This window comes from Thalassophryne amazonica, chromosome 19 (assembly GCF_902500255.1).
Source record: "Thalassophryne amazonica chromosome 19, fThaAma1.1, whole genome shotgun sequence".
NCBI lineage: Eukaryota > Metazoa > Chordata > Actinopteri > Batrachoidiformes > Batrachoididae > Thalassophryne > Thalassophryne amazonica.
The window spans coordinates 18,375,316-18,401,249 of record NC_047121.1 but is presented as its reverse complement, the minus strand read 5'-3'; the positions used below and the strand labels follow the sequence as shown (position 1 = coordinate 18,401,249).

Here is a 25,934-nt window from a genome sequence, read left to right as displayed (position 1 = left end):
TGGTTAAATTTTACAAGTTGGGGAAAACAAAAAAGAGAAAGCCACATCCCATCACCATTTCAGCAAAATGTCAAGACTTTGTCCCGACTTTGGCTGAGCTCCTGACACCAGGAAAGATCCAAAACTTGTAAAGATGTGAAAAAAAGATTACCCAGGAAAACAGAAAGGGATACACTAAATTTGACAACCTCCGTGATGATGCAGTGACATTGTGCCATTGCTTAGGGAGAGCCCTGGACTGTTGATGTTGTTCAAAAAACGCAAAAGTAGTTTTTATCTGATTACTCGATTAATTGTCACAATAACTGATAGAATACTCAATTACTAAAATAATCGATAGCTGCAGCCCTAGTAGTTAATTAATTCAGCTTGTAGTAAAATTACATTCCAGGTGGGTTCAAAATTCTTAAATTGGGTACAGGCCCTTCAAAAGTTACAGTAAAAATCCAATCAATTCTTTTGCGGATGATCATTCATGAGCAGTAACTCTAATCTGACCACTTTTTTTAGTAACGAGTAATCTAACGCGTTAATCTTTCCAAATCAGTAATCAGATTAAAGTTACTTCTCCATGTCACTGTGCGTTACTATTATTTTTCATTGTGGGTCGATAACAGCATTAAACTTGGTCTGTGGGCAGGGGGTCGGGGTTCGACTGAACTGCCCACTTTCAGTGAGTTGTGAGCTTTTTATCCGCGGTTTTTTGCAGCTGCTCGACTCGTCCTCACCTCTTAAAGCGCGGTGATCAGCACACCTACACTGAGCTTTACAAAGACATTTTTATACTTTTTTCCTCCTTTATTTAGAATTCTGAGCTGAGCCGCTCTGTATCTGGTCGTTAAAAACAGCTGATCCTCCGCGACGCGTCAACAACTAACACTATTTTCCACTCAAATGCACCTAAACTCTCTTTCTGAGGACCACATGATGTGAAAACGCAATAAAACTTTCTTACCTGTAAATCTGGTCCTGTTTTCTGCATAAATAAATGTTATCCATTCTTTGTGCTCAAACGCCAAAGCAGGGGCGAATCTAGATGGAATGGGGGCGTGGGGCAGGGATGTGCCCCCTCCCAAACAACACCCCTAGATTAAAGGTGCAATTTTGAAGCCGTTTTTTACTACAACTAATATTGCTTAAAATAATAATAATTTCGACAAGTAAAATGTTTAGAGAGAATTTAAATGTTAGAAAAATGTTAGAATTTAATAGTTACCTTTATAAACAATGTAGGCTCGAAATTGCAAGTTTTACTGTTACAGTGCTGTCAACAGTTAAATATGAGGTCAAGAAAGATGTCTTTATTTTACTTTTTATAAAACAAGTATTTATTTTCATTGAAGTCAAGAAAGGGTGACTATAAAGTGAGTTTTGGCAAAACAGGTATCATTGTCATGTTGAGGTGGCAGAGGGTTGTTGTCGGCAGCTGGGAAAAGTAACTAAAAAAGTAACTAGTAATCTAACTTAGTTACTTTTACAATTGAGTAATCAGTAAAGTAACTAAGTTACTTTTACAATTGAGTAATCAGTAAAGTAACTAAGTTACTTCATGAGTCACATTTTATTCCAAGCACTGCCAGGCAATATCATATATACATGGTATACAACTTCATATTTATGCATTGCACAGGCATGACGCTCTGCAAGATACACCATTTTATTGGCCAAAAGTCACAGAAAAAAGTAACAATAATAACCAAAACTACTTACTTATGGAAGGAAATGTTGTCTTCCTTCTTCCTCCGGTTTCCAGCATTTTCCACCTGTTTCTTGACAAGATTCTATGTGGGTCTGTGTGTGCTGGCCACTGAGTCCCCTGGCTTCAAAATGGTGACTACGCCCTTCTAGTACTCATATACGGCTCTGTGACCATAACTCAGTCAGAGTCCATTTGATGCGTTTACTCACTGTTATGGAGGCTGTGTCTGTTGTTTGGCTGTATTTTATTCTAATCACCTGGAATAATATGACTTGTTGTGCAGTGAAACGTCCTAACAGATCATCTAAGACTTATCTGCTGTAATATTCATGCTGAGTTAGCAGTTGTCTGTAGCTTCATCCGTTAGGTCCCATTAATGCAATGAGTACTGAGGAAATAAGCAGCTCATAATTTCTAATCTACACACCAAAGTAAACCGTTAGGAGAACCACCGTGCAGTCCCCAAAAATATGATTTAATAAACACCAGGACCGAGGTTAGGTTGTTAGCTAAGGTGTTCGGACTCAAAGTGAGGGGTGTGTTCAGGCTTCTTTTGTCACACACTGAACCACCCACACTCCTCCCCTTTATGCATTAATGAGTTCATAGTGCATCAGCGCAGTCACTGTTGTTAACATGGCAATACCCAGTGTATGGCCCCAGTAAGCAAATGCTAGTTTGGCACAAAGTCATTTCAGTAGTGCCCATTGATTTTGTGGAGAGGCCTGGTTTCAAAGATATCCAGTCGTTGCCTTAGACCAGGGGTGCCCATGTTTCGGTCCTCGAGATCTACCTCCTGAAACTCTTAGTTGTCTCCTTGTTCCAACACACCTGAATCCAATGAAAGACTGTTAGCAGGCTTTTAATGAGTCTTTCATTGGGTTCAGGTGTGTTGGAACAGGGAGACAACTAGAGTTTCAGGAAGGTAGATCTCGAGGACCGAACTTGGGCATCCCTGCGTTAGACTCACAACCATAAAGTAGACTGGAAGCGCGAAGACTCTTGGCCCTTGGTCTTCCAGCAAAGGCATCATCATGGCACACACCTGTGTCCGGGCTTCATGACTCCATAACGTCTTATCAGATATGTCTTGACATCATATAAACTCCCAGACACAAATGGCACTGCTCAGGTAAGTCAGTCCTTTCTCAAATGAACAAATGAAACAGGATTTAAACAGGATTTCTTCAACTCTGGTTGCATTAATAAATACAAAATATAATTCAAGCTCCAGATGTAGTATTGCATATAATCATATTTATTTATCATATTTATTGCGGTATAATTGCAACACATTGAAGTGAAGCCTACATCATAGGCAGAATACAAATAGCATAATCAAAAATAAAGTCCAGAAATTATTTAAAGCTATTTACACAGCCAGGTCACTTATCCAGTTATACTGAAAGTTAATGTCCTGTTCATAGATTTCTTGTAGCAAAATAAGCAAAGTATTAAGAAAAATATAGTTGCAACAACACAGTTTGCTTCATAAGCAATTTCAGCATTGCGATGCTATTGTTCTTTACATCTTAGCTACAGCAATTAGTATATCTTGGTAAGTACTATATCTTGGTGGAATGGTTTGTTGGCCAAGTGGATATTGCACTATCTGGTTCAAACCACCTCTGTCCATTCTCCATGTCATATGAAGTTGCACTGGAAGGGCATCCAGCATAAAATCTGTGCCAAATCAACATGCAGATTCAGATCTGCTGTAGCGGCCCCAAACAAAAAGGGAGAAGCCAAGGAACTTACTTTCAATAAGTATCTCTGGTGATACATACAGTATACATTTCCGTTATATGGTGTTTACAGTATGTAGGAGTTGTGCTGCCACCTTTACAGTACTGTAAACATATTTTGGAATGTTTCATTGATTTCCACATTATTTTCTTGTGACCCAACCCACATCAGTCTTATTCAGTCAAGTGCATAGGTGATTAAAATCTGACAAAGTAAAAAGATGTCAATTTTTAAAACAATGAAATGATTCTGAAGCTTTTTGTTCTGTACCATATGCATTGCTTTAGGCCTTGACATAATTTACTATTAGGCCACTCAGTTGCACATTTTATCAACAACTTGATCACGTTCAGCTTAGTTATACAAATCCAATCCATCTCTTTTACATGCAGCTGTAGAATGAAGGTAACATTTCCCAGCATCCGGCTACCAAAAGATGATCTCAGTAACCAACTAGTTGTTAAACCTACCAATAGCTCAATAACTGAAGAATGCATCTCACTTGTCATTGCCATCAAAAAACTTCATTTTCTCAGAGTACACAGAGTCTTTCAGTTGTCGATGCAGTCTCATCCGAGATGGGTTCATTGGAATCTATACCAAACACACGTGTAATTTGTTTAGTTATAACCACTGTTTCTTCTTTGGAACTCATCTTCTGCACCAGGTGCCTCTCAAATACCGTTTTCTTGCTGTCTGTGAGCCTCAGCAGGTGGTGCTTCAGATTCACTGGCCTGTGTTTTTAGAGGCAGATCGGTGACTGACTGGATTTCGACTGCAGTTAGTAGCTTGGCATGCTGTGTTTCTGGGTTGCTTGTATATTTGATGTGATGACATGCATTTTTCTAGATTCCAGTTTCAGTGTATCTTCTGATGAAGATGATACTCCAGATGACATAATGGTGATTTTCTCAGGCAAACTGGGTTCAATGGAAATCTCCTCAGTCCTTGTGGTGGAAGTGATGACATTACTATGCATCTCTCCTAACCCCACATCAGTACTTGGATCAGAGTACTTAACAGTTACCTTAGTTGGAGAGGATAAAGACAGACCAACAGTTTCACTTGTCATTGCAGAGCTAACATCTGCAAAGGCGTCAGAAGATTGGACAGAGAAGGTTGGGCTGATTTCCTCATACACTGTTTCGCTCACTGTGCTCTTTTCACCCATGTGCTTGTCTTTTTCAGAGGTTTTGGTTAGTTCTGTTGGCGAGGACAGTCCAAATTTGAGGAATTTAAACCAACCAGCCTTCTCAGGACTTTTGATAGTATCTTGGTAGGTACTTTTTTCATTTTCTTTTGTCTCTGACAACTTTTCACTTGTTTTTGCCACATCTGTGCTCGCTACAGTCTTGGTTTCCTCAACTGACTCATCAAACCCAAGACTGGGAAATTTTAATTTTGACTTGCTTTTCAATTCTTTTAGCTCATATTCTCTTTGGACATGATGAACTTCAGCACTGGGGAAGATATTCATTTGATCTGTCTCACGAACCGCCTTTGTGATTTCCAGGTTGTCTTCCTCTTTGTCTTTTATTGGTACATCAAATTCAACATCAATATTCTTGAGGATTTCTCCAAATGAAGACAATGTCACTTTTGCTGATGTCCCTTCCACTTTGGCCTCACTTTCCATTTCACGTTGATATTCAGTATCGATGGGAGCATTTTCTTCTTCAGGCTTGAGTTTTGTGAAACTGAGCTTTGGCATTTTAAATGATGGCAACTTGAATTTACTTGGAGATCTGTGACCCATATCATGAGTCTCTGTCTTTGGTGATTCTGAATGTTGTATTGTTTTGGACTCATCTGTTTTCATTTCAACACTTGGGGACTGAACACTGACAGTAGAATCCTCTTTTAAATCAATTTCTGCCCCATTTGCTTTTGGTGAAGAGATGCCAGATTTTGGCATTTTAGCGATGAGTCCTTTCTTTTCTGATCCTTCTGTAGCGGTTTTTACATCAAGAAAAGGACCTTCATTGTCAGTGTTAGATGTTGTGACGCTAATTTCAGGTTCTTTGACATTGGGGAACTGTACCTTTGATTCACTATCTGGTAATGTAACATCTGTTTCTTTCTTTGACAAACTTAGATCAATTTCAGGTCCTTTCACTTTTGGCATTGTAATTCCAAACTTTGGTATTTTAAATTTGCTTTCTTGCCCATCCGTTTCTGTTTCCACCTTGGGTGCTTTGATATCCACTGCAATTTTGGGGGTTTCAGGGAGAAGAACCTTGGCTTCAGCTTCTGCTAATATCACGTCTGCATCTTTCTTTGACAAACTTAGATCAATTTCAGGTCGTTTCACTTTTGGCATTGTAATTCCAAATTTTGGCATTTTAAATTTGCTTTCTTTTCCTTCAAGTTTGGGTCCTTCAGTTTTCATATCGATTGATGGTCCTTCAGTATCAAAACTGGGTGCTTCAGTGTTGACTTCAAGTTTGTCTTCAGGAATATTTATGTCAGCTCCACTAATTTTGATGTCTTTTTCCACATCAGGTACTTCTGTAGTGATGTTTTGAGTTCCACTTCCAAATTTTGGGAGTTTGAATGTTGGCATTTTAAATCTTGATGGCGATCCATCTTTGTCCTTTCCTGTAGCTTTAATCTCTGGAGCTTTAATTTCCACTTTTGGAGAACGGTCTTTTAGTTCAACATCAGGAAGTTGGACTTCAGCTTCTGGTAATGTGACATCTGCTTCTTTCTTTGACAAACTTAGATCAATTTCAGGTCCTTTCACTTTTGACATTGTAATTCCAAACTTTGGCATTTTAAATTTGCTTTCTTGCACATCTGTTTCTGTTTCCACCTTGGGTGCTTTGATATCCACAGCAGTTTTGGGGGCTTCAGGAAGACTGACCTCAGCTTCAGCTTCTGGTAATGTCATACCTGCATCTTTCTTTGACAAACTAAAATCAATTTCAGGGCCTTTCACTTTTGGCATTGCAATTCCAAGCTTTGCCATTTTAAACTTGCTTTCTTGCACATCAGTTTCTTTTTCTTCCTTGGGTGGTTTGATATCTATATCTACAGCAATTTTAGGAGCTTCAGGGAAACTGACCACAGCTTCAGGTTCTGGTAATTTCACATCTGCATCTTGTTTTGACAAGTTCACATCAATCTCTGGTCCCTTCACTTTTGGCACAGAGAAGCCCAGATTTGGCATCTTGAACTTGCTTCCTTTACCTACAAGTTTGGGTCTTTCAGTTTTTATATTGATTGATGGCCCTTCATTGTCAAAGCTGGGTGCTTCAATGTTAACTTCAGGTGTGTCTTCAGGAATATTTATGTCAACTCCACCAATTTTAATATCTTTATCCATATCAGGGACTTCTCCAGTGATATTTTGCTTTCCACTAACAAATTTTGGGAGTTTGAATGTTGGCATTTTAAATGTTGATGGTGATCCATCTGTGTCTTTTTCTGCAACTTTGATCTCTGGAGGTTTGATTTCCAGTTTGCAGAACGATCTTTTAGTTCAACATCAGGAAGCTGAAACTCACCTTCAGCTTCTGGTAATGTGACATCTGCATCTTTCTTCGACAAACTTAAATCAATTTCAGGTCCTTTTACAGTTGGCATCTTAATTCCAAACTTTGGCAGTTTAAATTTGCTTTCTTGCCCATCGGTTTCTGTTTCCACCTTGGGTGCTTTGATATCCACGTCAATTTTGGGGGCTTCAGGAAGACTGAGCTCAGCTTCAGCTTCTGGTAACGTGACATCTCCATCTTTCTTTGACAAACTTAAATCAATTTCAGGTCCTTTCCCTTTTGGCATTGTAATTCCAAACTTTGGCATTTTAAATTTGCTTTCTTTACCTTCAAGTTTGGACCCTTCTGTGTTTTTATCGATTGATGGTCCTTCAATATCAACACTGGGGGCTTCATTGTTAACTTCAAGTTTGTCTTCAGGAAAATTTATGTCAACTCCACTAATTTTGATCTCTTTTTCCACATCAGGTACTTCTGCAGTGATACTTTGAGTTACACTTCCAAATTTGGGGAGTTTGAATGTTGGCATTTTAAATCTTGATGGCGATCCATCTTTGTCCTTTCCTGTAGCTTTGATCTCTGGAGCTTTAATTTCCACTTTTGCAGAATGGTCTTTTAGTTCAACATCAGGAGGTTGAAGTTCACCTTCAGCTTCTGGTAATGTGACATCTGCATCTTTCTTTGACAAATTTAGGTCAATTTTGGGCCCTTTTACACTTGGCATCTTAATTCCAAACTTTGGCATTTTAAATTTGCTTTCGTGCCCATCTGTTTCTGTTTCCACCTTGGGTGCTTTGATATCCACAGCAATTTTGGGGGCTTCAGGAAGACTGACCTCAGCTTCAGCTTCTGGTAATGTGACATCTGCATCTTTCTTTGACAAACTGAAATCAATTTCAGGTCCTCTTACACTTGGCATCTTAATTCCAAACTTTGGCATTTTAAATGTGCTTTCTTGCCCATCCGTTTCTGTTTCCACCTTGGGTGCTTTGATATCCACAGCAGTTTTGGGGGCTTCAGGAAGGCTAACCTCAGCTTCAGCTTCTGGTAATGTCACGTCTGCATCTTTCTTTGACAAGCTTAGATCAATTTCAGGTCCTTTAACACTTGGCATTGTAATTCCAAACTTTGGCAGTTTAAATCTGCTTTCTTTTCCTTCATGTTTGGGTCCTTCAGTTTTCATATCGACTGATGGCTCTTCAATATCAAAACTGGGGGCTTCAATATTAATTTCAAATTTGTGTTCAGGAATATTTATGTCAGTTCCACTAATTTTGATATCTTTTTCCACATCAGGTACTTCTGCAGTGATGCTTTGAGTTCCACTTCCAAATTTTGGAAGTTTGAATGTTGGCATTTTAAATCTTGATGGCGATCCATCTTTGTCCTTTCCTGTAGCTTTGATCTCTGGAGCTTTAATTTCCACTTTTGCAGAATGGTCTTTTAGTTCAACATCAGGAAGTTGGACTTCACCTTCAGCTTCTGGTAATGTGACATCTGCACCTTTCTTTGACAAACTAAAATCAATTTCGGGTCCTTTTACACTTGGCATCTTAATTCCAAACTTTGGCATTTTAAATTTGCTTTCTTGCCCATCAGTTTCTGTTTCCGACTTGGGTGCTTTGATATCCACAGCAATTTTGGGGGCTTCAGGAAGACTGACCTCAGCTTCTGGTAATGTCACGGCTGCATCTTTCTTTGACAAGCTTAGATCAATTTCAGGTCCTCTTACACTTGGCATCTTAATTCCAAACTTTGGCAGTTTAAATTTGCTTTCTTGCCCATCCGTTTCTGTTTCCACCTTGGGTGCTTGAATATCCACAGCAATTTTGGGGGCTTCAGGAAGGCAAACCTCAGCTTCAGCTTCTGGTAATGTCACGTCTGCATCTTTCTTTGACAAGCTTAGATCAATTGCAGGTCCTTTTACACTTGGCATCTTAATTCCAAACTTTGGCAGTTTAAATTTGCTTTCTTGCCCATCAGTTTCTGTTTCCACCTTGGGTGCTTTGATATCCACAGCAATTTTGGGGGCTTCAGGAAGACTGACCTCAGCTTCTGGTAATGTCATGTCTGCATCTTTCTTTGACAAGCTTAGATCAATTTCAGGTCCTTTTACACTTGGCATCTTAATTCCAAACTTTGGCAGTTTAAATCTGCTTTCTTTTCCTTCGTGTTCAGGTCCTTCAGTTTTCATATCGACTGATGGCCCTTCAATATCAAAACTGGGGGCTTCAATGTTAACTTCAAGTTTGTCTTCAGGAATATTTATGTCAGCTCCACTAATTTTGATGTCTTTTTCCACATCAGGTACTTCTGCAGTGATGTTTTGAGTTCCACTTCCAAATTTTGGGAGTTTGAATGTTGGCATTTTAAATCTTGATGGCGATCCATCTTTGTCCTTGCCTGTAGCTTTGATCTCTGGAGCTTTAATTTCCACTTTTGCAGAATGGTCTTTTAGTTCAACATCAGGAAGTTGGACTTCACCTTCAGCTTCTGGTAATGTGACATCTGCACCTTTCTTTGACAAACTAAAATCAATTTCGGGTCCTTTTACACTTGGTATCTTAATTCCAAACTTTGGCATTTTGAATTTGCTTTCTTGCCCATACGTTTCTGTTTCCACCTTGGATGCTTTGATATCCACAGCAATTTTGGGGGATTCAGGAAGGCTAACCTCAGCTTCAGCTTCTGGTAATGTCATGTCTGCATCTTTCTTTGACAAGCTTAGATCAGTTTCAGGTCCTTTTACACTTGGCATGTTAATTCCAAACTTTGGCATTTTAAATTTGCTTTCTTGCCCATCCGTTTCTGTTTCCACCTTGGGTGCTTTGATATCCACAGCAATTTTGGGGGCTTCAGGAACGCTAACCTCAGCTTCACTTTCTGGTAATGTCACGTCTGCATCTTTCTTTGACAAGCTTAGATCAATTTCAGGTCCTTTTACACTTGGCATCTTAATTCCAAACTTTGGCAGTTTAAATCTGCTTTCTTTTCCTTCGTGTTTAGGTCCTTCAGTTTTCATATCGACTGATGGCCCTTCAATATCAAAACTGGGGGATTCAATGTTAACTTCAAGTTTGTCTTCAGGAATATTTATGTCAGCTCCACTAATTTTGATGTCTTTTTCCACATCAGGTACTTCTGCAGTGATGTTTTGAGTTCCACTTCCAAATTTTGGAAGTTTGAATGTTGGCATTTTAAATCTTGATGGCGATCCATCTTTGTCCTTGCCTGTAGCTTTGATCTCTGGAGCTTTAATTTCCACTTTTGCAGAATGGTCTTTTAGTTCAACATCAGGAAGTTGGACTTCACCTTCAGCTTCTGGTAATGTGACATCTGCACCTTTCTTTGACAAACTAAAATCAATTTCGGGTCCTTTTACACTTGGCATCTTAATTCCAAACTTTGGCATTTTGAATTTGCTTTCTTGCCCATACGTTTCTGTTTCCACCTTGGGTGCTTTGATATCCACAGCAATTTTGGGGGCTTCAGGAACGCTAACCTCAGCTTCAGTTTCTGGTAATGTCACGTCTGCATCTTTCTTTGACAAGCTTAGATCAATTGCAGGTCCTTTTACACTTGGCATCTTAATTCCAAACTTTGGCAGTTTAAATTTGCTTTCTTGCCCATCAGTTTCTGTTTCCACCTTGGGTGCTTTGATATCCACAGCAATTTTGGGGGCTTCAGGAAGACTGACCTCAGCTTCTGGTAATGTCATGTCTGCATCTTTCTTTGACAAGCTTAGATCAATTTCAGGTCCTTTTACACTTGGCATCTTAATTCCAAACTTTGGCAGTTTAAATCTGCTTTCTTTTCCTTCGTGTTTAGGTCCTTCAGTTTTCATATCGACTGATGGCCCTTCAATATCAAAACTGGGGGATTCAATGTTAACTTCAAGTTTGTCTTCAGGAATATTTCTGTCAGCTCCACTAATTTTGATGTCTTTTTCCACATCAGGTACTTCTGCAGTGATGTTTTGAGTTCCACTTCCAAATTTTGGGAGTTTGAATGTTGGCATTTTGAATCTTGATGACGATCCATCTTTCTCCTTTCCTGCAGCTTTGATCTCTGGAGCTTTGATTTCCACTTTTGCAGAATGGTCTTTTAGTTCAACATCAGGAAGTTTGACTTCATCTTCAGCTTCTGGAAATGTGACATCTGCATCTTTCTTTGACAAACTAAAATCAATTTCGGGACCTTTTACACTTGGCATCTTAATTCCAAACTTTGGCATTTTAAATTTGCTTTCTTGCCCATCTGTTTCTGTTTCCACCTTGGGTGCTTTGATATCCACTGCAATTTTGGGGGCTTCAGGAAGACTGACCTCAGCTTCAGTTTCTGGTAAGGTGACATCCACATCTTTCTTTGACAAACTAAAATCAATTTCAGGTCCTTTTACGCTTGGCATCTTAATTCCAAGCTTTGGCATTTTAAATTTGCTTTCTTTTCCTTCAAGTTTGGACCCTTCTGTGTTTTTATCGATTGATGGTCCTTCAATATCAACACTGGGGGCTTCATTGTTAACTTCAAGTTTGTCTTCAGGAAAATTTATGTCAACTCCACTAATTTTGATCTCTTTTTCCACATCAGGTACTTCTGCAGTGATACTTTGAGTTACACTTCCAAATTTGGGGAGTTTGAATGTTGGCATTTTAAATCTTGATGGCGATCCATCTTTGTCCTTTCCTGTAGCTTTGATCTCTGGAGCTTTAATTTCCACTTTTGCAGAATGGTCTTTTAGTTCAACATCAGGAGGTTGAAGTTCACCTTCAGCTTCTGGTAATGTGACATCTGCATCTTTCTTTGACAAATTTAGGTCAATTTTGGGCCCTTTTACACTTGGCATCTTAATTCCAAACTTTGGCATTTTAAATTTGCTTTCGTGCCCATCTGTTTCTGTTTCCACCTTGGGTGCTTTGATATCCACAGCAATTTTGGGGGCTTCAGGAAGACTGACCTCAGCTTCAGCTTCTGGTAATGTGACATCTGCATCTTTCTTTGACAAACTGAAATCAATTTCAGGTCCTCTTACACTTGGCATCTTAATTCCAAACTTTGGCATTTTAAATGTGCTTTCTTGCCCATCCGTTTCTGTTTCCACCTTGGGTGCTTTGATATCCACAGCAGTTTTGGGGGCTTCAGGAAGGCTAACCTCAGCTTCAGCTTCTGGTAATGTCACGTCTGCATCTTTCTTTGACAAGCTTAGATCAATTTCAGGTCCTTTTACACTTGGCATCTTAATTCCAAACTTTGGCAGTTTGAATTTGCTTTCTTGCCCATCAGTTTCTGTTTCCACCTTGGGTGCTTTGATATCCACAGCAATTTTGGGGGCTTCAGGAAGACTGACCTCAGCTTCTGGTAATGTCACGTCTGCATCTTTCTTTGACAAGCTTAGATCAATTTCAGGTCCTTTTACACTTGGCATCTTAATTCCAAACTTTGGCAGTTTGAATTTGCTTTCTTGCCCATCAGTTTCTGTTTCCACCTTGGGTGCTTTGATATCCACAGCAATTTTGGGGGCTTCAGGAAGACTGACCTCAGCTTCTGGTAATGTCACGTCTGCATCTTTCTTTGACAAGCTTAGATCAATTTCAGGTCCTTTAACACTTGGCATTGTAATTCCAAACTTTGGCAGTTTAAATCTGCTTTCTTTTCCTTCATGTTTGGGTCCTTCAGTTTTCATATCGACTGATGGCTCTTCAATATCAAAACTGGGGGCTTCAATATTAATTTCAAATTTGTGTTCAGGAATATTTATGTCAGCTCCACTAATTTTGATATCTTTTTCCACATCAGGTACTTCTGCAGTGATGCTTTGAGTTCCACTTCCAAATTTTGGAAGTTTGAATGTTGGCATTTTAAATCTTGATGGCGATCCATCTTTGTCCTTTCCTGTAGCTTTGATCTCTGGAGCTTTAATTTCCACTTTTGCAGAATGGTCTTTTAGTTCAACATCAGGAAGTTGGACTTCACCTTCAGCTTCTGGTAATGTGACATCTGCACCTTTCTTTGACAAACTAAAATCAATTTCGGGTCCTTTTACACTTGGCATCTTAATTCCAAACTTTGGCATTTTAAATTTGCTTTCTTGCCCATACATTTCTGTTTCCACCTTGGGTGCTTTGATATCCACAGCAATTTGGGGGGATTCAGGAAGGCTAACCTCAGCTTCAGCTTCTGGTAATGTCACGTCTGTATCTTTTTTTGACAAGTTTAGATCAATTTCAGGTCCTTTTACACTTGGCTTCTTAATTCCAAACTTTGGCATTTTAAATTTGCTTTCTTGCCCATCTGTTTCTGTTTCCACCTTGGGTGCTTTGATATCCATGGCAATTTTGGGGGCTTCAGGAAGACGAACCTCAGCTTCAGCTTCTGGTAATGTCAAGTCTGCATCTTTCTTTGAGAAGCTTAGATCAATTTCAGGTCCTTTTACACTTGGCATCTTAATTCCAAACGTTGGCAGTTTAAATTTGCTTTCTTTTCCGTCATGTTTGGGTCCTTCAGTTTTCTTATCAACTGATGGCCCTTCAATATCAAAACTGGGGGCTTCAATGTTAACTTCAAGTTTGTCTTCAGGAATATTTATGTCAGCTCCACTAATTTTGATGTCTTTTTCCACATCAGGTACTTCTGCAGTGATGTTTTGAGTTCCACTTCCAAATTTTGGGAGTTTGAATGATGGCATTTTAAATCTTGATGGCGAGCCATCATTCTCCTTTCCTGCAGCTTTGATCTCTGGGGCTTTAATTTCCACTTTTGTAGAAAGGTCTTTTAGTTCAACATCAGGAAGTTGGACTTCACCTTCAGCTTCTGGTAATGTAACATCTGCATCTTTCATTGACAAACTAAAATCAATTTCAGGTCCTTTTACACTTCGCATCTTAATTCCAAACTTTGGCATTTTAAATTTACTTTCTTGCCCATCCGTTTCTGTTTCCAACTTGGGTGCTTTGATATCCACTGCAATTTTGGGGGCTTCAGGAAGAATGACCTCAGCTTCAGCTTCTGGTAATTTCAAATCTGCATCTTTCTTTGACATGCTTAGATCAATTTCAGGTCCTTTTACACTTGGCATCTTAATTCCAAACTTTGGCATTTTAAATTTGCTTTCTTGCCCATCAGTTTCTGTTTCCACCTTGGGTGCTTTGATATCCACAGCAATTTTGGGGGCTTCAGGAAGACTGACCTCAGCTTCTGGTAATGTCACGTCTGCATCTTTCTTTGACAAGCTTAGATCAGTTTCAGGTCCTTTTACACTTGGCATCTTAATTCCAAACTTTGGTATTTTAAATTTGCTTTCTTGCCCATCAGTTTCTGTTTCCAACTTGGGTGCTTTGATATCCACAGCCATTTTTGGGACTTCAGGAAGACTGACCTCAGCTTCAGCTTCTGGTAATGTAACATCTACATCTTTCTTTGACAAACTAAAATCAATTTCAGGTGCTTTCACTTTTGGCATTGTAATTCCAAACTTTGGCATTTTAAATTTGCTTTCTTTTCCTTCAAGTTTGGGTCCTTCAGTTTTCATATCAACTGATGGCCCTTCAATATCAAAACTGGGGGCTTCAATGTTAACTTCAAGTTTGTCTTCAGGAATATTTATGTCAGCTCCACTAATTTTGATGTCTTTTTCCACATCAGGTACTTCTGCAGTGATGTTTTGAGTTCCACTTCCAAATTTTGGGAGTTTGAATGATGGCATTTTAAATCTTGATGGCGAGCCATCATTCTCCTTTCCTGCAGCTTTGATCTCTGGGGCTTTAATTTCCACTTTTGTAGAAAGGTCTTTTAGTTCAACATCAGGAAGTTGGACTTCACCTTCAGCTTCTGGTAATGTAACATCTGCATCTTTCATTGACAAACTAAAATCAATTTCAGGTCCTTTTACACTTGGCATCTTAATTCCAAACTTTGGCATTTTAAATTTACTTTCTTGCCCATCCGTTTCTGTTTCCAACTTGGGTGCTTTGATATCCACTGCAATTTTGGGGGCTTCAGGAAGAATGACCTCAGCTTCAGCTTCTGGTAATTTCAAATCTGCATCTTTCTTTGACATGCTTAGATCAATTTCAGGTCCTTTTACACTTGGCATCTTAATTCCAAACTTTGGCATTTTAAATTTGCTTTCTTGCCCATCAGTTTCTGTTTCCACCTTGGGTGCTTTGATATCCACAGCAATTTTGGGGGCTTCAGGAAGACTGACCTCAGCTTCTGGTAATGTCACGTCTGCATCTTTCTTTGACAAGCTTAGATCAGTTTCAGGTCTTTTTACACTTGGCATCTTAATTCCAAACTTTGGTATTTTAAATTTGCTTTCTTGCCCATCAGTTTCAGTTTCCAACTTGGGTGCTTTGATATCCACAGCCATTTTTGGGACTTCAGGAAGACTGACCTCAGCTTCAGCTTCTGGTAATGTAACATCTACATCTTTCTTTGACAAACTAAAATCAATTTCAGGTGCTTTCACTTTTGGCATTGTAATTCCAAACTTTGGCATTTTAAATTTGCTTTCTTTTCCTTCAAGTTTGGGTCCTTCAGTTTTCATATCGACTGATGGCCCTTCAATATCAAAACTGGGGGCTTCAATGTTAACTTCAAGTTTGTCTTCAGGAATATTTATGCCAGCTCCACTAATTTTGATATCTTTTTCCACATCAGGTACTTCTGCAGTGATATTTTGAGTTCCACTTCCAAATTTTGGAAGTTTGAATGTTGGCATTTTAAATCTTGATGGCGATCCATCTTTGTCCTTTCCTGCAGCTTTGATCTCTGGAGCTTTAATTTCCACTTTTGCAGAATGGTCTTTTAGTTCAACATCAGGAAGTTGGACTTCACCTTCAGCTTCTGGTAATGTGACATCTGCATCTTTTTTTGACAAACTAAAATCAATTTCAGGTCCTCTTACACTTGGCATCTTAATTCCAAACTTTGGCAGTTTAAATTTGCTTTCTTGCCCATCAGTTTCTGTTTCCAACTTGGGTGCTTTGATATCCACAGCAATTTTGGGGGCTTCAGGAAGACTGACCTCAGATTCAGCTTCTGGTAATGTAACATCTACATCTTTCTTTGACAAACTAAAATCAATTTCAGGTGCTTTCGCTTTTGGCATTGTAATTCCAAACTTTGGCATTTTAAATTTGCTTTCTTTTCCTTCAAGTTTGGGTCCTTCAGTTTTTATATCAATTGATGGTCCTTCAATATCAAAACTGGGGGCTTCAATGTTAACTTCAAGTTTGTCTTCAGGAATTTTTATGTCAGCTCCACTAATTTTGATATCTTTTTCCACATCTGGTACATCTGCAGTGATGTTTTGAGTTCCACTTTCAAATTTTGGGAGTTTGAATGTTGGCATTTTAAATCTTGATTGTGATCCCTCTTTGTCCTTTTCTGCAGCATTGATGTCTGCAGCTTTAATTTTCATTTTTGCAGAACGGTCTTTTCGTTCAAAGTCAGGAAGTTGGACTTCACCTTCAGCTTCTTGTAATGTGACATCTGCATCTTTCTTTGACAAACCTAAGTGTATTTCAGGTCCTGTTACACTTGGCATTGTAACTCCAAATTTTGGCATGTTAAGCCTGTTTTCTTGCCCATCAGTGCCTTTTTCCACTTTAAGTCGTTCGATATCCACAGCAATTTTCGGCGCTTCAGGGAGACTAACCTCGGCTTCAGCTTCTGGGAATGTGACTTCTCCCTGTTTCTTTGACAACTTTAAATCAGTTTCAGGGCCTTTCACTTTTGGCATTGTAATTCCAAATTTTGGCATTTTAAATTTGCTTTCTTTTCCATCAAGTTTGGGTCCTTCAGTTTTTATATCGATTGCTGGCCCTTCAATACCAAAACTGAGTGCTTCGATATTAACTTCTTCAGGAATATTTATTTCAGCTCCACCAATTTTGATATCTTTTGTATCAGCTATTTCTGTGGTGACATTTGATGTTCCACTTCCAAATTTTGGTAGTTTGAATGTTGGCAATTTAAATCGTGATTGTGATCCATCTGTGTCCTTTCCTCTAACTTTGATCTCAGGACCTTTAATTTCCACTTCAGCAGAAGAGTGTTTTAGCTCAACTTCAGGAACTTGAACTTCAGCTTTGGCTTCTGGTAATTTTACATCTGCATCTTTCTTTGCTAAACTCAAATCAGCTTCAGGTCCTTTTACTTTTGGCATGGTGATACCAAACTTTGGCATTTTAAACTTGGTTCCCTTCCCATCAATCTCTGATAGTTCCTTTTCCATAGCACTTTTTGGTATTTCTGGGACTTTGCCCTCAGTTGCAGTTTCTAGAGTCTCTACTTCTTTCTTTGATAATTTCAAATCAGTTTTAGGTTCTTTTATTTTTGGCATCTTAATGTCAAGTTTTGGCATTTTGAACAGCTCACGTTGTCCTTCAAGTTCACCATCTGTTTGCAGGTGTCTTATTTCTAATTCTGATGGCTTTTCCTTAGCCTTTTGAAGATTAACTGCAACCTCAGGGGCAAATGGTAGTTTTACCTCAGTCTGTGCTTCTGTAAGGATTACATCTTCACTTGAAATACCAAAATCAATTTTTGGTTCTTTTATTTTTGTCTTGGAGATGCCAACATCAGTTTCAAATGCATCTGCTCTAATGTTCATTGTGGCCTTCTCTCTTGATATTTTCTTGTCTTTGTGAATGTGTACATCCTTATCCAGAGTATTTATATCTGCCCTCGTATCTGGATAAGTTGCTCCAAATTTCGGTAGTTTGATTGTTGTATCATGCAGCCCAGCTTGAGAATCAATCTCTGTTACTTTTGCTTCTGTTTTACCCAAAGGCTGTTTTAATTCAACATTTGGAATATTTATTTCACTTTTATTCTGTGCCTGATTTATTTCTTCATTTTTATTTAAATATGCAGAAATTTCCTCCTCTTTCACATCAGAAAGAGACAGCCCAATTCTTGGCAGTTTGAACCTTTTTCCCTTTTCTTCAGTTTCAGCATTTTTTTCTTCACATCTTTTTTCCTTAATTGTTTCTGTCTTTTCTTGTTCTGCCTTCTTTTTTTCTTTCAGAGAAATTTCTACTTTTGCAAGATTTGCATTGAGCACTGGAATTTTTATGTCAGGTTTTGTCACATGAAAATCAGCACCGAAGGCTGTATGCCTCGTGTCAGCATGTGTTTCTTGTGCCTGGCGGTGAAATACTTCTTGTGTACTTTCCCATTCAGGTATTATATCATCTTGTGGAATGAGCTCAGTTCTAATGCCTTGGTGACTTTGTTTTGACTTGTACTTGTGTTCCTTTTTGGGCATGCTGTCCTCTACTCTGACTTCACTCATGAATTCATGTGAAGTCAAATCCACAGGTGAGCTCTTTGGCAGTTTCACTGAAGTCTTTGTGATTACTGCTGGGGCATTCATGTCAAACTGTGCAAAATGTGTTTCATGCTTTTTTTGGTAGTCAACAACTTTAGATGGTGTTTTCACTGATATTCTTTGTGCATTGGCGTCAATTACAGTAATTTCTTCTGGAATAGGTGCTCCAGATCCATCAACTTTGGGCAACTTAAATCCAGGTAATTTTGAAACTGCCTCTTTGACACTGTCCACATCAATTGACAGTTGTACAGTTTCCGTTTGAATTTCCTCTGAGTTTTCCATAAAAACTGCTTTAGGCACTTTAATTCTGTGGGATGTAATCCTTTTTGACACGTCCTCCATACCTGGGATCTCGATGTCTTCACGTTTGGGAAGATGTGCTTTGGAAAGGTTGGTTTTTGACAGTTTGTCATAAGGATCTTCTCTAAACTCTGCAGCATCAGTCTCAAGATGTTTTGTTTTAATACTACTTTCTTCAACATGGATCATGTCATCTGTGACAATGTCAGTCAATCCAATTTTAGGCAGTTTATATTTCACAGCTGTCTGTGTGTCTACTTTATGTTTGAAATCCTTTTCGTTCTGTTCATAATGTGGAGATTTTTCTGTAAAAGTGGCATCAGAGATATCAAGTTCAACTTTCGGTGCACTTATTTCCTTCTGTGTTTTTACTGATTTGGGTAAGCTTATCCTTGAGCTCTCACTTTTAAACAGCGGCTCACTGGCTTGTAGCAGTATTCCATCTTGTAGTTCTGTGTGTGACTCAAAGTATGGGATAGCACTTGATTTTTCATCGAGAGCTGGATCTGCTATTTCAATACTTGCCCCAAGGGCTTGCAGTCGTTTTGGAGAGGATTTTGCTTTTGCATCTTGCTTTGGTGATTTAGCTTTTCCTGTAATTTTCATTTTCAATTCAGACCGTTCTTTCTTCTTTTTTTTCTTCCTGTCAGGGGACTTAACACTGAAGGCGCTTTCCTGAGCTACCATAGCCACAGTTAGATCTGCTGTTTTCAAAGTGCTGTCTATACATATGAGTTCCATCTTGTGTTTAACTGTTTGACTATCAGTTAACTTATCCTCACTTTGGTCAAGTTTTAAATCAGTGTCATCTCCCGTGGCTACACCCTTTGCCCCATAGAGTGCAGGTGATTTTCCCGAGGGGCTTTCAAAGCACTCGGGCAAATGCATGTCTGATGTCTCTTGTGTCTGATGAATGTCTGCGCCAATGATCTGGCCAGCTGTGGCATCAGTGTCTTTGTCTTCAGATAAGCTTATATGTCCTTTCTTTGATAGAACAGGAAGCTTCATTTTATGCCTCTTTTTGCCTTTGAGAGCATCCTGAGATTTTATTGGGGACTCTGTGTCACTTGTGGTGGGGCTCAGCTCCAGCTTTCTCTGCTCATCAGCCTCTGATGTGCTGTGAGATCTTGTAAAGTGGGACTTCCGCCCTCGGCCCAAGGAGGGAAATTTGGGCCATGAAATACGGGCTTCACCACGCCTTTTGGTTTTTCCTTGCTCCCTCATCTCTGGAGAGAAACATTCTTCCTCCTGTTGCCCAGCAGAAATGTGAGATGTCAGGTTTATCTTCATTTATCACACAAAATGTGAGGAGAGAATTTTACGAATAGTTACATTGATGACCTCAGATTTTAGGGCTGGGTCGGTCTCTGTGATGTCTGGTCTGCGTTTCAGGCAGAGCTTCACTTTGTAAGCCTGAGCATGTTCCAGAATTTGAATGGCATCCTCGTATGGGATGTCATCAAAATACACAGTGGCACTCAGAATCTGATCACCTGCACAATCAAGAGATAATATTTCAGAAACACAAATGGCAAAGCTTTTTAGCTTTTTCAAGGAAATTACCCAGTATACTCTATTCATTGAAAGTCTGCTTACTTGAAATCAAAGTGAAAACAAAGGCCCCTTCACACATAGCACGAATGAGGCCGAATGGCGCACGGAGGAGGATTCGGACAACAGTTCTGCTAATTCGAACTGCACTTGAATGCCTCGTACAACAGTCTCACAGCAGTCGGCACATCCTTGTGGCCAGAGCCCATGCACTCCACATTCGCGTTGCTCTCGAATGGTCCAAGCAGAGGGTCACCCCTTTGAGTCTGGTCTGCTTGAGGTTTCTTCCTCAGAGGGAGTTTTTCCTTACCACTGTTGCTCTGGGGGTTGGTAAGGTTAGACCTTACCTGTGTGAAGTGCTTTGAGGCAACTCTGTTGTGATTTGGCACTATATAAATGAAAATAAATTGAAAAATTGAATTGAAATTGAAAATGGGGGTTGAGATGCAGTCGTACCGCAATCTGACTGCAGTCGCAATATTCGTACACCGTTCATAGGTCGTATGCAAGTCCAATCATTTGGAATGCAGTCGAGGGACTATACGAAATGTTCGGCCATGTCGGATCCTGGCCAAATGTCCCGACTGAGCCAGCCTTCACACTAGAGGCCTAAAGCAGGTGAATGGCGCCCAAATGGCTATTCGACCCACACTCAGCCACAGTCAAGGTGTACGCCAAAGACCTCCAACAGCAGTTGTAGTGCACTCTCAATAGCCCAATTGTGCGGCCAGAGTACATGCCACCACTGTCGAGGTGCAGTTTAAGTGGCCAAAGCCCGAACTGCTGTTGGGGTGCAATGCAATCCCTGTCCAGCGCAGTGCACAGATCTGGACGGGCTATTATGTCCATGATGGACCTAATTTAACAGCTATATTGTCATCCCCTCCCATGGGTGACATAATGTATATGAGACATTATGATCATCACAGCTGTAACGTGCAGGTGTGCACTGCACGCTGCTGACCCACCGCGAGTTGATGCATGTCACAGGCCCAGTGCACAACCACATAACACAGCTGACCAGGATGTGATAGCTGTAATACACCTATCATGACATATACATATACATGGTCAGGCCGCCACAACAGAAATAAAAATAAAAACTCAGCTTTGGAACATGCGTGTCACAGTGCTGGGCTAACACCAACCACGCAGTAGCCTGTGCTCTCATCTCACACTCCCATCCTGCTATCATCTCCCACCATCATCTCACAAAAGTGCCGTCCACCACTACCCAATGGGATGGCCCAGCATTGGATTCCACCGGACAGTGGGATCCCATGGGACCACGCGATCGCAACATCCACACGGTCCATCTGTCACATGGAGCATTAACTGACAGCCAGGACACACACATGTACCACAGTGTGGCCAGCTCATTGTCCCCACAGGGGAAAGCCGTGAGCTCATTCATGTGATCGCTTTGCTGGTCCGGACAGAGGGGCACTGGACAGCTGATATCCTGGAGGCTGAGGGAGAGCAAGTGGAAAAAAGTCTAAAACCGGAAACAAAGAGAAAAGACAGAGAGGAGGTTAAAAAATAGAGTAAAATGAAAACAGAGAGGAGAGAGCGAGGTAATGGCACGGAGAGAGGGCGAGAGTGCTTTGATAACAGAATCTGCTTACCTGTCCTCTGGATTACGTCTTTGATCCACTGTATGGAGTGATGTATGTGAACCACTGTCCCATGATCATGTGTTGACTGTCTGCGATGCACCGCGGACTGGTGCTTTCCGGTAATAACGGCTGTGAGTGTGCATGTCGGTGATGTGATGTTTGTATTGACATGATCACATGCAGTCACATCCCCTACAGTTATGCGTTCATCCAGGGAACCTGGTTGACATGTAATCATGTCATGGATCGAATGTCATTCAAATCTAGCAGGGAGAGAGCACAGCACGTTGTGCCATACCCCATAAGCAGCTGATTTCCAGAGACAAAGCGCGAGGCTGGGGGGGGATCCAATCCATGTACTGACATGTAATGTGGGACACGGTATGTCTTCCGACGAGCAGGCCACAGTGCTCGTTCTGGCATGCTTCCCCCCTTTCTGCCAGCATTCTGTGATTTTATGCTGTGTTCTCTCTTTTCTTTTTTATTTTGTTTGTATTTCTTCCTGTTTTGCACTGTTCTGGGGGCGCAGGCTGGAGCTGCTGCATGCCAAATGTGTGTGAATCATTCGTGGCGGCTTTGACACACATTCTGGGTATTCGTGCCACATATGTGTGGCAGTCAGCTGGCCGACTGTCTGTCCCCCCTGACTGCGTTACAGACTTTAAAAATTTTGCCCATTTGGCCTGATTAGGCCTCATTCGTGCTATGTGTGAAGAGGCCTTAAACCATGATTTAGCCTTTACAACATGTTTGTGGGACTTTATCATAATTTACTAATATAAAGAATAAAATATAGTGGAAGAAGAGATTTGTATGTGTACACAATATTTTGTGTAGCTTTATGTATTTATGTATACCAATAAAAAGAAAGAAAAAGTGTTGAAGGTGTTCATTGGGAAGACCAAATTAATACTTAAGCCTGAATGAACTTTGGTGTGAAAGGTAAAACAGAAGCAGAGGATCACCACTGAATCAGGTTTTCTAGTTTCAGAAATGGTCAAGATCTATAAACCAGACCAGTACGAATGTGATCATTGGCTAGGAAAAATTCCCAGCCCACCATGCTGTCATGAATGACACTGCTGTGATGCCATAACTTGTGACTACACGTCAGTCAACTGTGTCTGACCTCTTTTCAACCTGATAAAAACATAAGAAAGAATCACCACATACTGTTACCATGTCAATATGAAAGGTTGCAAATGCTTTCATTATTGCCATGCCATTCAGTGTAAAGACATTGACACAACATGATCATGATGCAGCCATGTCTTGCACAGAGTGGGAAAATATATGCCAAAATCTCCTTTCAACAAAGGGTCCATTACGTACAGTTCTGGTCAGACATTTTCAACACTCATCATGGGAATGAATGTCATGGTAATTTTGGGCTTTTAATGATGTCTTTGAACTGTTGTTTTTCTGTATTGTTTCTGTGTAGGCTCTCAGTTTTTCTGTATTGGAATGATTGTACAGCATACATATATATACACTCAACAAAAAATATAATGCAACACTTTTGGTTTTGCTCCATTTTGTATGAGATGAACTCAAAGATCTAAAACTTTTTTCCACATACACAATATCACCATTTCTCTCAAATATTGTTCACAAACCAGTCTAAATCTGTAATAGTGAGCACTTCTCCTTTGCTGAGATAATCCATCCCACCTCACAGGTGTGCCATACCAAGATGCTGATTAGACACCATGATTAGTGCACAGGTGTGCCTTAGACTGCCCACAATAAAAGGCCACTCTGAAAGGTGCAGTTTTATCACACAGCACAATGCCACAGGATGTCGCAAGATTTGAGGGAGCGTGCAATTGGCATGCTGACAGCAGGAATGTCAACCAGAGCTGTGCTCGTGTATTGAATGTTCATGTCTCTACCATAAGCTGTCTCCAAAGTCGTTTCAAAATGGGAGCAAAACCAAAAGTGTTGCGTTTATATTCTGTTGAGTATACATACATTTATTTAAATCTTTTAACAAGTGGTACTGAAGGTTCTACAATTTCTTTTAACATGACAAGGCCAAGGCCTGTTAACTCCTTATCATGATGATGATCATGATTGACTGCAAATGAGTTTCTCTTTAGGAGTATAAAAAGGATGTGTTTGACATAAGTCATTGAACTGACCAATACTCAGAACAATGGGAAAGTCTAAGATACTCATTGATGTCTGTAAGAAGGAGAATTGTGCATTTACACAAGTTTGGGGGGTCTCATGGAGCCATTTCTAAACAACTTCAGATTCCAAGATCATCAGTTCAAACAACTGTACGCAAGTACAAATTAGTTGGATGTGTCGCCACTTTGCCAAGGTCTGGAAGAAGACCCAAACTGTCACCCTTAGATAAGAGGAAATGGATAAGGATGTTCATGAAAACACAGGAACCACCAAGGCTCAGGCCTGGTAACTGCTGGAACACCAGCATCACTGTCCACAATGAAACAAGTTTTACATTGCCATGACTTGAGAGAGTGCCGACCAAGAAAGAAGCCCCTCCTCCAAAATCAACACCTTCAAGCTTGACTGAAATTTGCAGCTGCCCACATGGGCAAGCCAAACGCCTTCTGGAGAAAGGTTTCATGGTCAGAAAAGGCAAAGATTGGGCTATTTGGCCACAATGACAAGAGGTATGTTTGGAGGGGTATAGCTGAAGCATTCAAATTTTAGAACACTGTGTCACCTGTCAAGCATGGTGGTGGTATCATCATGCTCTGGGGCTGTTTTGCTACCAGTGGTACTGCGACATTACACAAAGCGGATAGAATAATGAAGAAGGTGGAATACTCCCAACGTTGCCTCACATCAACAGCTAGTCTGTTGAAACACAGTTGGGTGTTCCAACAGGACAATGATCCCAAACACACATCAAAACTGCGTGTGGTTTGGATAAAGCAGTGTAACATGAAATATATGGAATGGCCCCAACCTCAGCCATATTGAAAATTTGTGAACCATGCTTAAAAGTTGGGTCAGTGCCAGGGAAGTAACCAATTGAAATGAATGCTCACCGTTGTCAACTTTTTTGTGCCTCTGATTCATGTCGTCATGTCACTCTGCAAGTCATCCATTCATTTGTCACAATGAAATCAGAGCTCCGCCAAAGGGGCCTTTCACATTAAACGCACACTATCTGGCTTTTCAAGGGTCTGGTGAACAATGCGGACAATCACCATCATGGATTCGCGACAGTAAAAAGGGAAACCCTCAGTTTGCGAGTCATGACTACAAAATTAGGAGCAAAAAAACCCTGAAGAACGAGTGATAGACATCACCCTGATGTGAGGAGCTTTCTTCAGAGACTGACACCCACAAACCTGGTCATTTTGAAATGGTTGCCTGCAACACTTTTCAAAAAAGTTGGGACAGTGGTATGTTTACCACTGTGTTACATCACCTTTCCTTCTAACAACACTCAATAAGCATTTGGGAACTGAGGACACTCATGACTGGGTATAAAAGGAGCATCCCCAAAAGTCTCAGCCATTCACAAGCAAAGATGGGGCGAGGATCACCACTTTGTGAAGAACTGCGTGAAAAAAATAGTCCAACAGTTTAAGAACAATGTTTCTCAACGTTCAAGTGCAAGGAATTTAGGGATCCCATCAACTGTAGTCCATAATATAATCAGAAAATTCAGAGAATCTGGGGAACTTTCCACACATAAGCGGCAAGGCCAACACCGTGACATTCGTTCCCTGAGGTGGCACTGCATTAAAAACCGACATCATTGTGTAAAGGATCTTACTGCGTGGGCTCAGGAACACTTGAGAAAACCATTGTCAGTTAATACAGTTCGTTGCTACATCTACAAGTGCAAGTTAAAACTCTTCCATGCAAAGGAAAGCCATACATCAACGCTGCCACCTTCTCTGGGCCCGAGCTCATTTGAAATGGACAGACGCAAAGTGGAAAAGTGCACTGTGGTCTGATGAGTCCACATTTCATAGATGTTGGAAATCATGGACGTTGTGTCGTTCGGACAAAAGAAGAAAAAGACCATCCAGATTGTTACCAGTGCAAAGTTCAAAAGCTAGCATCTATGATGGTATGGGGGTGGGTTAGTGCCCATGGTATGGCATCTTACACATCTGTGTTGGCACCATCAATGCTGAAGTGTACATCCAGGTTTGGAGCACACATGCTGCCATCCAAGCAACGTCTTTTTCAGGGACGTC

General features: G+C 40.3%; 2 protein-coding genes and 1 long non-coding RNA gene across 3 annotated transcripts in view; 1 reads left to right on the top strand and 2 right to left on the bottom strand.

Moving 5' to 3' along the window:
* Positions 1 to 2,941: 2,941 nt before the first annotated feature.
* Positions 2,942 to 25,934, bottom strand: part of LOC117500844 (neuroblast differentiation-associated protein AHNAK) — a 96,971-nt gene continuing 73,978 nt past the window's right edge. Inside the window, 8 exon segments of the mRNA XM_034159634.1 lie at positions 2,942 to 4,007; positions 4,009 to 4,134; positions 4,136 to 4,256; positions 4,259 to 5,081; positions 6,120 to 6,257; positions 7,091 to 7,266; positions 17,338 to 19,825; positions 19,910 to 20,070. Of these exon segments, the coding sequence (XP_034015525.1) occupies positions 3,944 to 4,007; positions 4,009 to 4,134; positions 4,136 to 4,256; positions 4,259 to 5,081; positions 6,120 to 6,257; positions 7,091 to 7,266; positions 17,338 to 19,825; positions 19,910 to 20,070 (4,097 nt within the window). The 3' untranslated portion in view covers positions 2,942 to 3,943.
* LOC117500846 lies at positions 5,032 to 9,306 on the top strand. The gene is made up of 3 exons (XR_004557864.1): positions 5,032 to 5,086; positions 5,693 to 5,818; positions 9,118 to 9,306. It is a non-coding gene; the product is annotated as an uncharacterized LOC117500846 (long non-coding RNA).
* On the bottom strand, positions 9,365 to 17,331 carry LOC117500845 (neuroblast differentiation-associated protein AHNAK-like). The gene is made up of 7 exons (XM_034159635.1): positions 15,895 to 17,331; positions 15,332 to 15,456; positions 15,073 to 15,142; positions 14,315 to 14,439; positions 13,833 to 13,930; positions 12,547 to 12,565; positions 9,365 to 9,494 (listed from the first exon to the last, which is right to left on the bottom strand). Exons 1-7 carry the CDS (start codon positions 17,303 to 17,305, stop codon positions 9,474 to 9,476), a joined length of 1,869 nt encoding a protein of 622 aa, XP_034015526.1. The 5' UTR covers positions 17,306 to 17,331; the 3' UTR covers positions 9,365 to 9,473.